A 14648-nucleotide genomic window follows, 5' to 3' on the forward strand; every position below is an offset into this window, starting at 1 on the left:
TCCATACACAGATGCGGTGAATTAGGTAAGATTACATACAACACTGAACCTGTAGGCTACTAAATAGTCAAATATGTTAATAGAATGTCTTGGACACATATAAAACTAAGACTATTGATAAGAAAAGAGAAAAATCTCAAGATCTTCAAGTGGAAAAGGAAAATGAGCAGATTTTTGTGACTGATTCCTTCAAATATTCAGGCTACACAACTTATAGAAATGTGCTTAAGACAGAACGGTTACATTTACATCAAAGAACAACAAGCATGTGAACAGAAAATACGTTTCATAGTTGAGATTACAGAATAGTACGACTCCTTTTCTGCACATATTACTTATTCTCACTCTCCTACTGCATACACCTTAAAGTATATAGACCCTAAGCCCATTTATTCAGAATTTCCTTAATTTTTATACCACAATTCATCTCTCCCCCTCAAGGAAGGCAAAATCTTTCAGTTATTGTTCAACTAAATATTTATAGTATTCAGAAATGTGAAGGTCAATCTTTAAAGATATGTCAAACCCAGTTCTGCTTACTGTTCTGGAGGGAAACAGAACAGGTTCACAAGCAAACACAATTTATGACTCATAGAATATATAAACGTCAAGAAAATACATTGCATATCTTATTCCAGGTTCTCTTTAGGGCATACTTTACATCTTTGTTCCTCAGGCTGTAGATCAAGGGATTCAACATTGGGATGACCATAGTATAAAATATGGAAGCCACTTTATCGGTGTCAAAGGAGTGGTTGGACTTGGGCTGCACATACATAAATATCAAAGTCCCATAGAACACAGTGACCGCTGTCAGGTGGGATCCGCAGGTGGAGAAAGCCTTGCGCCTGCCCTCAGCTGACTTCATCCTGAGAATGGCTATGAGGATGAGCAGGTAGGACACAACAATGACCAGAAGAGAGGAAATCAAATTAAATCTGCTAAGATCAGAATTATCACTTCAATTTCATGTGTGTTTGAACAGAGCAAAGATATCAAAGGGAGAGCATCACAGTAGAAATGACTGATGACATTGTAACCACAGAAGGATAAAGTAAAAATCTTTATGGTAACTAGAAGAGACACAAATGTGCAGTAGAGATATGGAATTGCCACTAATACATGACATACCTTCTGTGACATGATGACAGTGTAGAGGAGAGGGTTACAGATGGTCACGTAGCGATCATAGGACATGGAAGACAGAATAAAGAGTTCACTGATAATAAACACAAGAAAGAAAGCTAGCTGTGTAGCACAAAAATAATAGGAAATTGTATTTTTTTCTGCAACAAAGTTCACCAACATTTTGGGGCCCACAGCTGTAGAATAACCAAGATCGGTGAGAGCCAGGTTTCTGAGAAAAAAGTACATGGGTGTTTGCAGGCTGTGGTCCACCTTGGTGAGGATGATCATGCCCAAGTTTCCCACCCGTGTGACCAGGTAGATGATGAGGAACAGCCCAAACAGTGGAGCCTGCAGCTCAGGGCGCGACGTGATGCCCTTCAGAATGAACTCATGCACCACTGTGAGATTGGGTTTTTCCATCCAATTTTATTAGAAAGCCTGGATTGGAAACACACAGTAGCAATGTCAGTAGATTACAAATATTATCATGTGGAGATTTATTCTAAAAATCTGCAAATAAGATAAATCCTTAGTTTCTGAGTTATATTGGAAAATAGACATCTTTACAAATGAAAATATGCAGAAATCGAGACTGAGATCAACTTATTCTGATATAGGGTGATTTGGCTTACCAATGAAATTTGTGCAATGTCTGGAGATATTTTGATATTTGCAACAAGAAAATGAATTGCTACTGTCATCTGATGATTAAAGAGTATCTGTGATCCACAATATCTTGCCCAAAACAATATCCACACCAACAACTTGTACCAAGGTTGAGAAACCTACATAGATAGATAGATGATAGATAGATAATGATAGATGCATAAATAGATGAATAAGCAGAGATACTGATGAAGTTATACAGAATTATAAAGCAAAAATGGCCACCAAAGTTTAAATAACCTAAATACTATTTTTGTTAGATAAATGGATAATTGTACTATTCTTTAATATTCTGTATAATTGCAATAACATCTTGACATCTGTTAATTTCATTTAACAAACGAACATTGTATTGTTGTAAATTACACAAGAAAATGTCTAATAATCAATTTTCTAATGCATACAACTCTCTCCTTCAATAAATGGTCCTTTGAAATTCAAATTCTCACAGGTAGAGTTGAAAATGTACCACAATTGCCAGTTATGAATAGGAAACTCTAAGTGATCACGTTGCTAATTGTTTTTATCAAAAGAAACAAATCAGAAGAAAGATATACATAGGTTAATACTGTTTTATTTGCATGTAACCTTTTCATCTATAACTCTGTGACAGTAATTTAGCCTAAACACTTTATTCTCAGATACAAAATCAGTATATCCTTCCAGATTTGTTGAGAAGGTGATTAAATAATTCAGGTGTGCACATATTACCCACTAATAGCTCTCAGGATCATGTTCTTATTGCTGGTGTTTTTTGCTTGGTTTTGTTTGTTTTTTTAACAGCAAACTACCTGAAGAAGTTTTCCTTACAGATGAACATGAACACTCCTCAGCACTTTACTCACCAAACTCAGATGATGAATAGGTGAGGAACAGGTCAAGGTAGGATGTAAACTTGCAACCTGTCCTGATCTCTGCAGCTGCCCCAGTTTCTTGAAGACTTAAATTGAACCAACTAGGCTGTGGTTTTGGATGACCTACCATCTATAGTTTTTAAATTTAATAAAATTTTAATGCAAGATATTATGATTCAAATTCACTTAAAATATTAATCTTCCCCTGGGTACACTGTCAGAGTAATTGATATATACTTGTTTACATGTAACAAATCCAATATATAGTACATGCAGGAACACAGGGTGAGTATAAGGAAGTCTGATCAAATTAGGACAAACAGGTGCATTCTGTCTTTATACAAAAAAGAGTCAAGAAACTGGATTTGGATGAAGGGACACTGTACTTTAAGGAGAAAGAAAGTTTCATATGCTTTTGATTTTATAAATTTCTATCCTGTATAAAACTTATAATATGATATGTAATATCATAGAAATATAATGAAACACAATTCAAAATGACATATGCATGGAGTCTTAGATGTTATTTGAAATCCCTCTGTCCACAAAGTCCACAAGAACATTTTTTCAAATGTGATAAAGCATTTTGGGTAAATGAACATGTGTAAAAAACAAGATATATCTTCATGGTTCTAATAGACTGGACATTGAAAGGAGTAACATGCAAGCAGGCATTTCACAGTGAAGGCAGAATAATTATTACCACTTGTGTAAAATAATGTGAGCACCAATCTCTCCTAAACTACCAAAGAAGAATAAGGGCATACTTTACACTGAAAATTATGACAGAAGTCTGTAAGAAATGCATAGGAAAACAGGCAAAATCATGACATTTGACAATGTTAAATATACAGCTGATTAGGTACAACTTCCATTTACTGTATGTAAAATCCTGCATACACTGTTATGACTATCTGAAATTCAACCTTGCCCTATACATACATTACATACATGCTTCTTTAATTAGAAATATGAAAGTGCACCAGTGTAAAGCATTAGAGAAATACTTTTGATAAATCCAATAAGAAAAAGGGTATATCTTGTTTTGTTGTTTAGATTTGCTGGAATCTGTAATCATACAAGCTTAAAGACAAAGTGCCTTGTTAAGTACCAATCTCCTAAGAGGTAAGCAGAGATAGAAGCTGCTTCCTCTCACCAGTCTTAGAGTTCAATGGAAAAAATAACAATCTGCTTTTATGTCTGTCTGTCTTTCCCTTCCTCTTTACTTCCTTCCTTCCTTTCTTTTCTTTTCTTTCTTTTTTTTTTTTTTTTTTTTTGTATCAGGAATTGACCCCACTGAGCCACATCCCCAGCCCTTTTCCTTGTATTTTATTTTGAGACAGGGTCACACTAGTTTGCTTACAACCTCTCTAGGCTGCTGCCATACTCTGCCTCAGCTGCCCAAGCTGCTGGGATTAAAGGTCTGCAAAACAATCTGCTTTTTCATAGTTTGCTATTTTTACTGAATATTAGAATTTAATTTTTAACCCTATGCACCAAGAAAAGTTGAATCAGATACCACTCCAAAATAAAGAATATTTTACCATCAGTATACAACTGGGGACTTTGTCTCCTAATCGTCAAGAAAGGCTTTCCATCTCTCAGTGTAAAGTGGAAACTCCCATTTGCTTATTAAGAGATTGAGAATGTATCACATTTACATATAATTTACATAATCATTAAATTTTAAATTACTTTTGAAAGGGTGACAAAAAGAGCCTAGAGTGACTAAATTAGTATTTGGGAGAACTTCAAAATGAATGACTGAATTTTGGCAGTCCTTCAGCCTCTTGGATTGGAGTTGTCATTCAGTGGTGCAGTACTTGTCCAGTAGGAATGGGGCCCTGCGAATTGCCAGCAACAAGAAATTCGAATTTTGCCTTTCACCCCCCAAAAAATCCTTTGGGGTTCATCTCCTCATGTCCTCTTTCTTTGAACTTCTGTCATTCATACACACACACACACACACACATACACACATAACATAATACACACATGAATGTATACATATGTGTATATATAATATATTATTATATATGTGTTTATATTTTTCAACCTCACAATCTGTTTCCAAAATACTCAATTTAAAAATATTCAATATTAAAAAATTAATATGAAGAGAAAAGGAAAGAGATCTTAGTGCATTTAGGCATTGCAAAGGAGAAATAGTCACTTTCATTAGATGGCAAAGCCAGGGAATATTGTGTCCATTTCTGTAGATATTATTCATATACTATACCCCTTGAAACCTTCACTCTTTGTTACCTGTAATGAAATATCTCTCTTGATCCCCCCATGTTTTCTTAACATGGCATTTGTGAGGATGTTTTATAGATTTTTTTTTTATATTTTGAGACTCTCCCTGAGGAGGAGTCAAGCAACAAGTAGATTATCCCTAAAGCATTTGAAAGTATAATCAAAAGCCTAGAAGATATCCACTAATTATCAAGGACAATTTGTATTCAACTGTGGATTCATTTATTTATTAATAGTATAGTATGAACCAGCCATCCAACTTCTGGATTTTGTTCAAAAGAATTGAAATTAGAACTCAAGGAGATATCAGTGCCCTCCTGTTCTTTGAAACAGCCCAAAGTGGAAGTAACATAAATATGCATTCATGGTGGAAAACATGAATACAATTTATGTACAATATGGAATATTCATAAGACTTAAAAATGATATACTCTGCTGAATGTGGTGGTGCATGTCTGTAATCCCAGTGACATGGGAGGCTTAGGCAAGAGGATTGAAAGTCTGAGGCCAGTTCCTGGAACATAGCAAGACTCTATTTTAAAATTTAAAAAACAAAAATTTTTAGGATGTAGCTCAGAAGTAAAGCACCTCTGGATTCAATCCCCAGAACCAAAGAAAAGCGGGGAGGACAGGTTTTGGCTCAGTGGTAGAGTACTTGCCTAGCACATGTAAAGCACCACATTTAAAAAAAAATAGATAAATAAATAAAATAGAAGTATTATAAAACCTCTTTAAAAAAATATATCCTCTAACATATGATATCACAGAAACCTTGGAGAAAATTATGTTGAATAAAATAGTCACAGACAAATAATTAATGATTTTCACTTATGGTATTAAAAATTATGAAATCAGAATGTAGGATGATAGTTTCCAAGGGTTAGGGGTTGGGGGAAATGAGGAGTTGCTAACAGATGTGAAGAGTCAATTACTGAAATCAAATATGTTCCAGAGGTCTGCTGTGAAACATTGAGTTACAGTTAAGAGTTCAGCTTTATACATTTGAAATTATTAAAACTGCAGCTTTTATGTTTACTACTATGAAATGAGTATTTAAAAAGCATAATGAAGTACCGTACAAACTCTTAACAGGTGTGACTCTCGAAAATATAATACTCAAAGCATCTGGGGAACAAAGGTCACCTCTATTATGAATACTTTTGGAGTTATACAGAAAAGAAAAGGAAAAGAAAACACATGAGGAAGGATGAGCAAAGCCAGAATGAGGAGAAATTAACTTTCACTGGTGGAAATACTGCTCTAGAGTTGGTGGCTATAAAGCATTGTGAACATAATTGGCACTAAATCATTACCTTTTAATTTAAAATAATTCACTTCAAGGAAGGTGAATTTTACTTCAATAAAGTATCTTTAAATGAGTTTAGATATAACTTACATGTTTGTTGTCTATGTCTTTTATAAGTAGTGCCTATTTTTATAATGTGTCTATGTAGTATGTATGCATTCTTGATAATAAATTGTGTATTTTACATGCAATAAGTAATTGTCTTTTTATTAGTCATAATAGTTTTGGTTTACAGAAGTTTCCCATGTAGTGTGCTTACATTAGTTTGTGTTTAAAAATTATTAATTTTTAATGAAAAAACAAAAGGGATTCTACTTAAGAGTTCTGGTAAATGTTAAAATATTAACCATAAAAATATACCTTTTTTTTTTTAAGTACTGAGGATTGAACCCAAGAGTGATTAACAACTGAGTCACATCCCCAGCCCTTTTATATTTTATTTAGAGACAGGGTCTCCCTGAGTTGCTAAGTACCTCACTAAGTTGCCGAGGCTGACTTTGACCTTGGGATACTCCTGCCTCAGTCTCTGGAGCTGCCAGAATTACAGATGTGCGCCACTTAGTTGGCACAAATAAAGATTTACTTTTCCCTATAATTTAATGGATTTACTTTTTCCTATAATTTAATGGATTTGGTTTTCCTAACAGATATTAAATATAAGTGTGAGTGCCTTTATATATTAATGTTATTCTTTTTTACACATAAATATCATGTTTTATAAAATTTGAAGTCTTTGTACATCTGTTTCACTTTGAGTTTCTTCTGGTACAAATCCCACTCAGTTCTCTCCTTTCCCAGATGTAAGCACTATTTACTCTTTGTCATTGGTTAAATCAAAATTTACTCACTCTTCAGCAAACATGCTATAAATTTACAGAGGTTCTAAGTAAATATTTGTAACATATTACTGAATGTCTTAGTGTGCAAATTTCTTTCTTCACATGGTTATTTTTTACTATTTAATGTTACTTCATCTAGTTAGAGATTCTCCTTGTGATTCTGTTGAATACATAAATTTATCAGAAATTTGATATATTCTCACATCTCATATTCACAGCACAAGACTTTTTATTTATTTGTTTGTTTTACTTCATCTCCTCCCCACCTATATGAAATCACCAACTTTTAAATTTGTGTTGATTTAGGGCATTTAGAGTTTTTAAAATGACTTTACATTTAAATTTTTCAAGTCATTAAATTTAAGTTCAAACATTAACCCTAAGAGGTTTATTTCTCTGTTATTTTCTTTGGTGAAATATGCTATCTAAATGTCCTAAAATTAATAGTCATTTAATTCAGCAATGTGTATTGTAGCTATTTTTAAAAGTATGTGGTGTATTTCACTATTGTTGTGATTACTATGAGGTAGATGCAGAGCTGAAAATGTATATGCTTAAAATTCTTGGTAGGTTTGAACAGTGATTAAAGAACTCTTGCATCCTTAATAATACATGAACACACACACACACATTTGCATACACAAGGTCAGTCCTGATTTTCATCTACTGGAAATGCACAGATATTAAATGCCAATCATCAGGACCCAGTTTTAATACTTGAAGGGAATACTCATATAATGTTACAAGAGAGCATAATCTAAGGGAGAAAAAGTCTTAAAAGTATTGTGTAGGATTACACTGTGGTAGGAGATAGACTGTATTTGTCTATTACAAAGTTATTTAAGTGTATTCATTCCATTTTAGGAACACACCTTCAGGTTGAATTCTTTGTTATAAGCATGGTATTCTGCATCAACTAATGATGTTTTCTCCTTGAGGGAGAAAACAAGTTTACAAAATAATTCAAAAACAATAGAGGAAAATGAAGGAAGAAAAGAAGAAAAATGTCACTGAAACAAATTTAATGGAGACATATCTGTGTAGTGAAAATTTGGAGTTTTGGAAGCAGGGTTAAAAGTGAGCACGGTAGAGAGGCTAGAATGTTCATTCTTGTACATGGCGTGGCGAGAAAGGGCGCCGTCTTCAAGACCTTCACAGAGTGGGGGCATCAAGAACAGAGCCAAAGCTGAGTATGCACAAGGCCTGTAGGGAATCTTATAATGACCCATGTGTGCTCCATTATGGCAAGAGCAAAAGCTGTCATTCGGTTGTACATCAAAACTTTCTGAATCGTGCTTTTCTTTTGATTTGTATTCAAATTTAACCTTGAAAAATGCTGATAGTATCAATGGTCTAGTATCAATATCTATGAGGAATTAAAGGATGGGATTAGGCCTATGATGTGGAAGACAGAATAAAAGGAGGAAATTCACCCTCACAAATCAGGTCAGTGATCAGACCCTGGAATTCAAGCATGCTATCTGTGGTGTAGGAACAACAAGATGAATAGATTGCTCACAGATATAACATGCAGTAGATTGCTCTAACTGGACTGAAGTACTTATGACATTATGGAAGATTTCCAAACATTCTGGGCTTATGAAAACAGTGGCTTTTTGTGTGTGTTCTTTTTGGGTTATCATGGTGCTTGATCAAGCTGGTCAGACGATATCTATTAAAAAATTGATAATTGCAACTAAAATATAATTTAGATAGAAATCAATAAAACAATACACAGAATATTAAAGAATATGTAAATATATTCAAGTGTGTGTTGGATTTTGTGTACTTCACTTATATCAGCACTATGTATATGCATATGCATATGCATATAGAAATATGACCACTGTAGAGTAAATGGATGATGTAGGATTTCTGCATTTAAAATAGCACAAGAGAGGATTGAGTATGATCTATATTTTAAATATTCACAATAAGAGAATTACAATGATAAGAGAAAACAAACATTTTCACCATACTGTCATGAGACTGTCAAACATGTCACTCTCAATTTTTTCATTGAATGTCTTCTATGAAAAACAGACTTTATTGATAAACCAATTATTCCCCCAAACTCTCTTCACTGCCTCTTTTACATCTTTGTTCCTCAAACTGTAGATGAGGGGATTCAGCATGGAAATAAAAATGGTGTAAAATATCGACACTGTCATGTCATGCTCCAAAGCATAGTTGGATGTTGGTCTCACGTACATGAAAAGAACAGTACCATGAAAAATGGACACTGCAGTTAGGTGAGAGCCACAGGTAGAAAAGACTTTCCTCTTCCCTTCAGCAGACCGGATTCTCAGAATTGCCAACAGAATGAAACCATAGGAGATCAGGACGATTAGGATAGTGCAAATCTGAATAGAGCCAGCAAAGTAGAAGAGCAGAAGCTGGTTGGGGCGGGTGTCAGAACAAGAAATAGCAAGGAGAGGAGGGATGTCACAGAAGACGTGCTTGATTACATTGGATCCACAGAAGGACAGGCTGAAAGTGGCAGTCGTGTGTGTTATAGCATGCAGAATCCCACCAACACAGGAAGCCACCATGAGTGGCATATAGACCCTGGGTGACATGCTCACTGAATAGAGAAGTGGGTTGTAGATGGCCACATAGCGATCATAAGCCATGGCTGCCAAGAGAAAGCACTCTGTGGTTCCACAGGTTACAGCAAGGAACATCTGGGCTGCACATGCACCAAATGAAATGGCTTTCTCCCTTGACAAAAAGTCCACCAACATATTTGGAGTGATAGCAGAGGAATAGCAGGTGTCTATTGAAGACAATACACCCAGAAAATAGTACATTGGGTTGTGCAGCCGGGAATCTGCAATGACTAAGACAATCAGTCCTAAATTTCCCATGAGAGTAAACAGGTAAAGTGCTAGAAACAGGAGGAAGAAGAAGATCTGCAGTTCAGGATTGTCAGTGAAGCCCTTCAGCACAAATACAGTTACTTCAGTGACATTCTTCATGTTGAAATCCCATGGAGCACACTTGAAGATGATTCATAAAATCACAGCTGACATAACTAGGAAAGAAGAACAGCACCATGACTGTAAATTTATAGGCATGGATCATGCCTATAAATGTGTACAAATGTATTTCTGACAGTGTGTAATTTCCAAGCTGCATATCAAAAGACAGTGTGAATCAACCGATCATTTCAGTAACTGAAGAATCATTTGCAGGTTATGGATGTTAACACATTGATGCATCTCATGCCATTTTCCTGAAATGATCTGATCAAATGATTGTTGTACCACCGAGTTCCATTAACTCTTTCCATTTAAAATCAGATTAAAGCAAAAAGGGCATAACTAAAATGTGTGTGTTGAAGGATGTGGATTCTGATTCCATCCAATGTTTTGCTCTCACATAACAGCTCAAGTATGCAGATATCAAATACATATATTTAATATATGATAAATATATATTTTTGAAAAGTATATATTTGAAATATAGTTGATATATATTTGATAAGTATGTATTTGATAATGTTTGTTTGATAATTATATATATTTGGTATATATTTGATAAACATATATTTGATCACACTGGAGATGTTGTCAGAGATGAATATTGGAACAGAATCAGAATTCTACATCATTTCAACAATTGCATTCATTGATTTGCCATAAAATACTCATGTGAAGAATCTGCACACTAATATTTATTTTACAATTTTGCAGTAAATGTTCAGGAATAAACAACATAGTTTCAAGAATGTGGTGAATTAGTTTCCACTTACGGAGTATTCTTTGGGGATTAAATGCATTTAATCACACAGGGTGATTATATTTTTCCTGTAACTACACTTTATATCCCTGAATTACTCTTTAGAGAATAAAAAGCTCTGTAAATTGTGTTATATGTGAAAAAAACTCATACGCTCTTGAAAATTGCATTTCCATTTTCTATGTTACAGAAGACATACTTTTGCTTTGAGGAAATTATATAGTTTCAGCTAAATTTTTTGATGAGACAGACATTTCTTCTATGTGCTAAAAAAGTAATATTATTTCAATACATCAGTATTCACACATGGCCAAAGGAATCAGTTACCATAAGAGAATAACTATGATACTTGCAGACAGTATAAATTCAAATTATAAATTTAATCTAGATCTACTTCTCCAAATCCAATCTCAGTTGTTAGAAAACAACAATCATGTTGGGCTTCTTGAACAAATACTGAGTCTGCAAAAGAGGAGAGAAATCATAATGCCCCCTTATTGAGCTCCTGGTACAGAAACATTTCTTTGTGCATATTATGCTCTTTTACCGTTTGTGACTTTCACAGATAATAATTGTCAGAAACAAGATACAGTGCCAGATCTCCTTCCAGAGTGGATGTACTTGACAAACTCTTTTCCTGCCTCCTTTAATATCTTGTCTTCACTGTGCCACTGAACTCTGCCCCAAACAACACCCTGCCCCACGTAATTAAAGGCTCAATTTGATCTTTTGGGATTTTTAAGTCATTAAACCTAAAAGAAATGCTATGAAATGATTAGCCATTGGAAGAGACTAGGAGATTGTGTAGCAGTTACCTGACTTTTACCAAATTACTGTTCTTTTCCAACTATATCAACATAGAAGACCCCACAAAGTGGAAAATGTCCTTTTTCTTACCCCGTGTTGATAGATTCCTAATTGTCCTTACTTTCAACTATTTTCCTTCATCATCAGCATGAAAGCACACATTCCTAAGGAGCATACTTATTGTGTAGGAAACAAAAATTCAACAATTTCCACTTTTCTTCTTTTCCCAGTAGTTTGAGTTTAAATTCCTAGATAGAAAAAACTCTTACTAAATCAGATCTTAATATAAGTGATGCACACATACAAAAGGAAAGAACTCCTTATTACTTCGTTAGTAGCTAAAATGCTAGAAATAAATAATAGACTTGTTCTTGAAATCCTAGGTTCTAGTGCCCAAAATACCCTTCAAAATTTCTGAAATTTTCCCTTTCCAATGGATCAGCAAATAGAAGTTTGGGTTCAAGGTGAATACATTGAATTTAAACCGTTTATAACAACTGAAGGAGAGGTTCACAAAGCCCACAGCAGATACCCCAAAGGGAATATGCCCAAATTATCTTCTGTTTCCACAGAGCAGTTTAATGATTTGCTTCATAACAAAAAGTAGATCATTCCAACTGAGACCTGACCTGATGCTCTTTATTGAGTGAATAGTGTTCTCTGTCCTGTGTTTTAAGTATTTCAGATTTGCATTTCCCTAATTATTAGTGATGTTGAACATCTTTTCTACACAACTTTCGGTCTTTTTCTTCCTTGCAGAAAGTATATTCGGCTCTTCTGATTATTTATAAATAACTGATTTTGTTATTTTCTAGGAAATTCTATTTATTTATTTATGCTTGCTGGAGATTGAATCCCAGGCCTTATGGATTCTAGACTAATACTCTTCCACTGAGCCACATCCGAGGCCTTCATTATGTGTTTTTAATATTTCTTTCATATTAGAGTGTGGTTTGCAAATATTTCATCCAATATTGTCAGTTGCCTTTTCACACTGTTGATTGTGTTGATTGGATCTTTGCCTGGCAGGAAATTTTTAATTGAATGTAGTCTCACCCATTTTTATTTGTTTGTTTGTTTGCTTGACTTGAAATGGTCACCAAGAAATTATGGCCTTTCTATTACAAGTTTTTCTTTTAGGATTTATGTTTAAATCTTCAATCCATTTTATGTCCATATAACTAGATGATATAGTTGGAGAGTCTGATTACATCCTTTTGCATGTACATATTTAAATTTACTAAAACTACTTCCTAATGATACTATCTTTTGCCAATCATGCATTTCTAAAGTCATTGTTAAATATCAGTAGCCATATATGCATGGCTTTCTGTCTAGTTTGCCGATTGTGTTCCTTTGCCCAAAATTTATTTTTCATGGCAAAACTTCTTGTAGTTATTTTAATGAATTCATTTTCATGTTACACATTAAATTGTAAATTATGCATACTAGTTGGTGACCATGTGGTGCTTCGAGGTATGTATTCATTATGTAATATTAAATCTGGTTGAAAATTTATAGATATATATTTATATGGTTTTTCAAATAACATTGATCACCTGTTCCATCCATGTTGTTCCAAATTAAAGCATTTCGTTGCTTTCTCTGTGCAAATCACATTCCATTGTGTCATCTACCACATACTCTCTATACCTCCATCAGTTGGTGAACACTTAGGTTGCTTCCAGCTTATGTCTATTGTGAACTGTGTGCAAAGAACACCGGAGTGTAGATGTCTCTTCAATATGCTGATTCCATTTCCCTTGTGTGTGTGCTCAGCTGAGGGATGAATGGAGAACCTTGCAGATCTATATTTTATTTTACTATAATGCATATTCTGATTTAACATTCCATCAACAGTGACCAAGTCTTCCCTTTTGTTTCATGTCTTCACCTGATTTTGTTATTGTTTGTACTTATTTTTGTTTGTTGTTGTTTTGAAAATAGTTGCTTTTACTTTTTTGAGGTGACATTTCATTATGATTTTGATTTGAACCTCCCAGGTGATTAGTGATGCTGAACATTTTTTTCATTTTTCTGTTCTCAATTTATATGTCTTCTTTGTAGAAAAGTCAGTGTAGATCTACTGTCCATTTATAATTTGTATTATTTGTGATTTTTAGCTATTGATTGTTGACATTATTTATAGTCTGTACAGTTACCCCTTGTCTAATACATAGATTTCTTGCATTTTCTCCCACTCCACAGGTTGTCTCTTCACTCTGAGGAATATTTCCTTTACTTTGTTGAACCTTATGGTTTGAAATAAGCCTATTTGTCTGCTTATAATTTTCTTTGGTGCTTTGCATTGTCTCCTCATGATACCCTTCCCCATTTCAATGTTCCGAAGTATTTCCCCTACATGATCTTCTGGTAGTTTCTTGTTTTCAGATCTCCCATTTCAATCTTTCATAAACCATTTTGAGTTTATTTTAGTAACTAATGAGAGATACAGGTCTAGGTTTATTCTTCTGAATACAGATATCCTTTTCTCCCTGCCCTTTTTCTTGAAAAGACTTTTTCCCTAATGTGTGTTCTTAGCACTTCTTTGGAAGTTCAGGTGGCTTGAGATGCAAGGTCCCTGTCCCATGGGTCTTAGAGTCGGTTTCTAGGTGAACTGCAAGTCATCCGACTACTGTATCTTTGTAGTATGTTTTGAAAGAAGGCAGGGTACTGACTCCGACTTTGTTTTTCTTGGTCATCGTGACTTTGGCTGTTGGGTGTGTGTGTGTGTGTGTGTGTGTGTGTGTGTGTGTGTTTCCCTATAAATCTTGGGACAACTTTTTCTGGTTATTTGAATTAGGGCAATGATATCTTCATAGGGATTGCCTTAAATTTATGAATTCTTTAGGATAGAATGGGCATTTTGAGATTATATATTCTTCCAGCCTAGGACGATGTGATTTTTTAAAAAAAAATTTATTGTGACTTCAACTTATTTCATTAATATTTCATTTGCTCATTTTAGGAATTTTTTTCACTTTGTTAATTTTCTCCTAGATCTTCGTTTATATTTGTATCTTTTGTGAATGGTACTTTTGTCTCCATTTC

The 14648-nt window shown here is 34.3% G+C and overlaps 1 protein-coding gene and 1 pseudogene across 1 annotated transcript; both read right to left on the reverse strand.

Annotated features, from left to right (window-relative positions):
* Nucleotides 1–607: 607 nt before the first annotated feature.
* On the reverse strand, nt 608–1548 carry LOC124958968 (olfactory receptor 8K3-like; annotated as a pseudogene).
* A 7531-nt stretch (nt 1549–9079) lies between these two features.
* Nucleotides 9080–10030, reverse strand: LOC124959157 (olfactory receptor 1086-like). The gene has a single exon (XM_047517778.1). The coding sequence runs from the start codon at nt 10025–10027 to the stop codon at nt 9080–9082; it is 948 nt and encodes a 315-aa protein (XP_047373734.1). The 5' UTR covers nt 10028–10030.
* Between the last annotated feature and the right edge of the window lie 4618 nt (nt 10031–14648).

Source organism: Sciurus carolinensis, chromosome 11 (genome assembly GCF_902686445.1).
Source record: "Sciurus carolinensis chromosome 11, mSciCar1.2, whole genome shotgun sequence".
NCBI classification, from domain to species: Eukaryota; Metazoa; Chordata; class Mammalia; order Rodentia; family Sciuridae; genus Sciurus; species Sciurus carolinensis.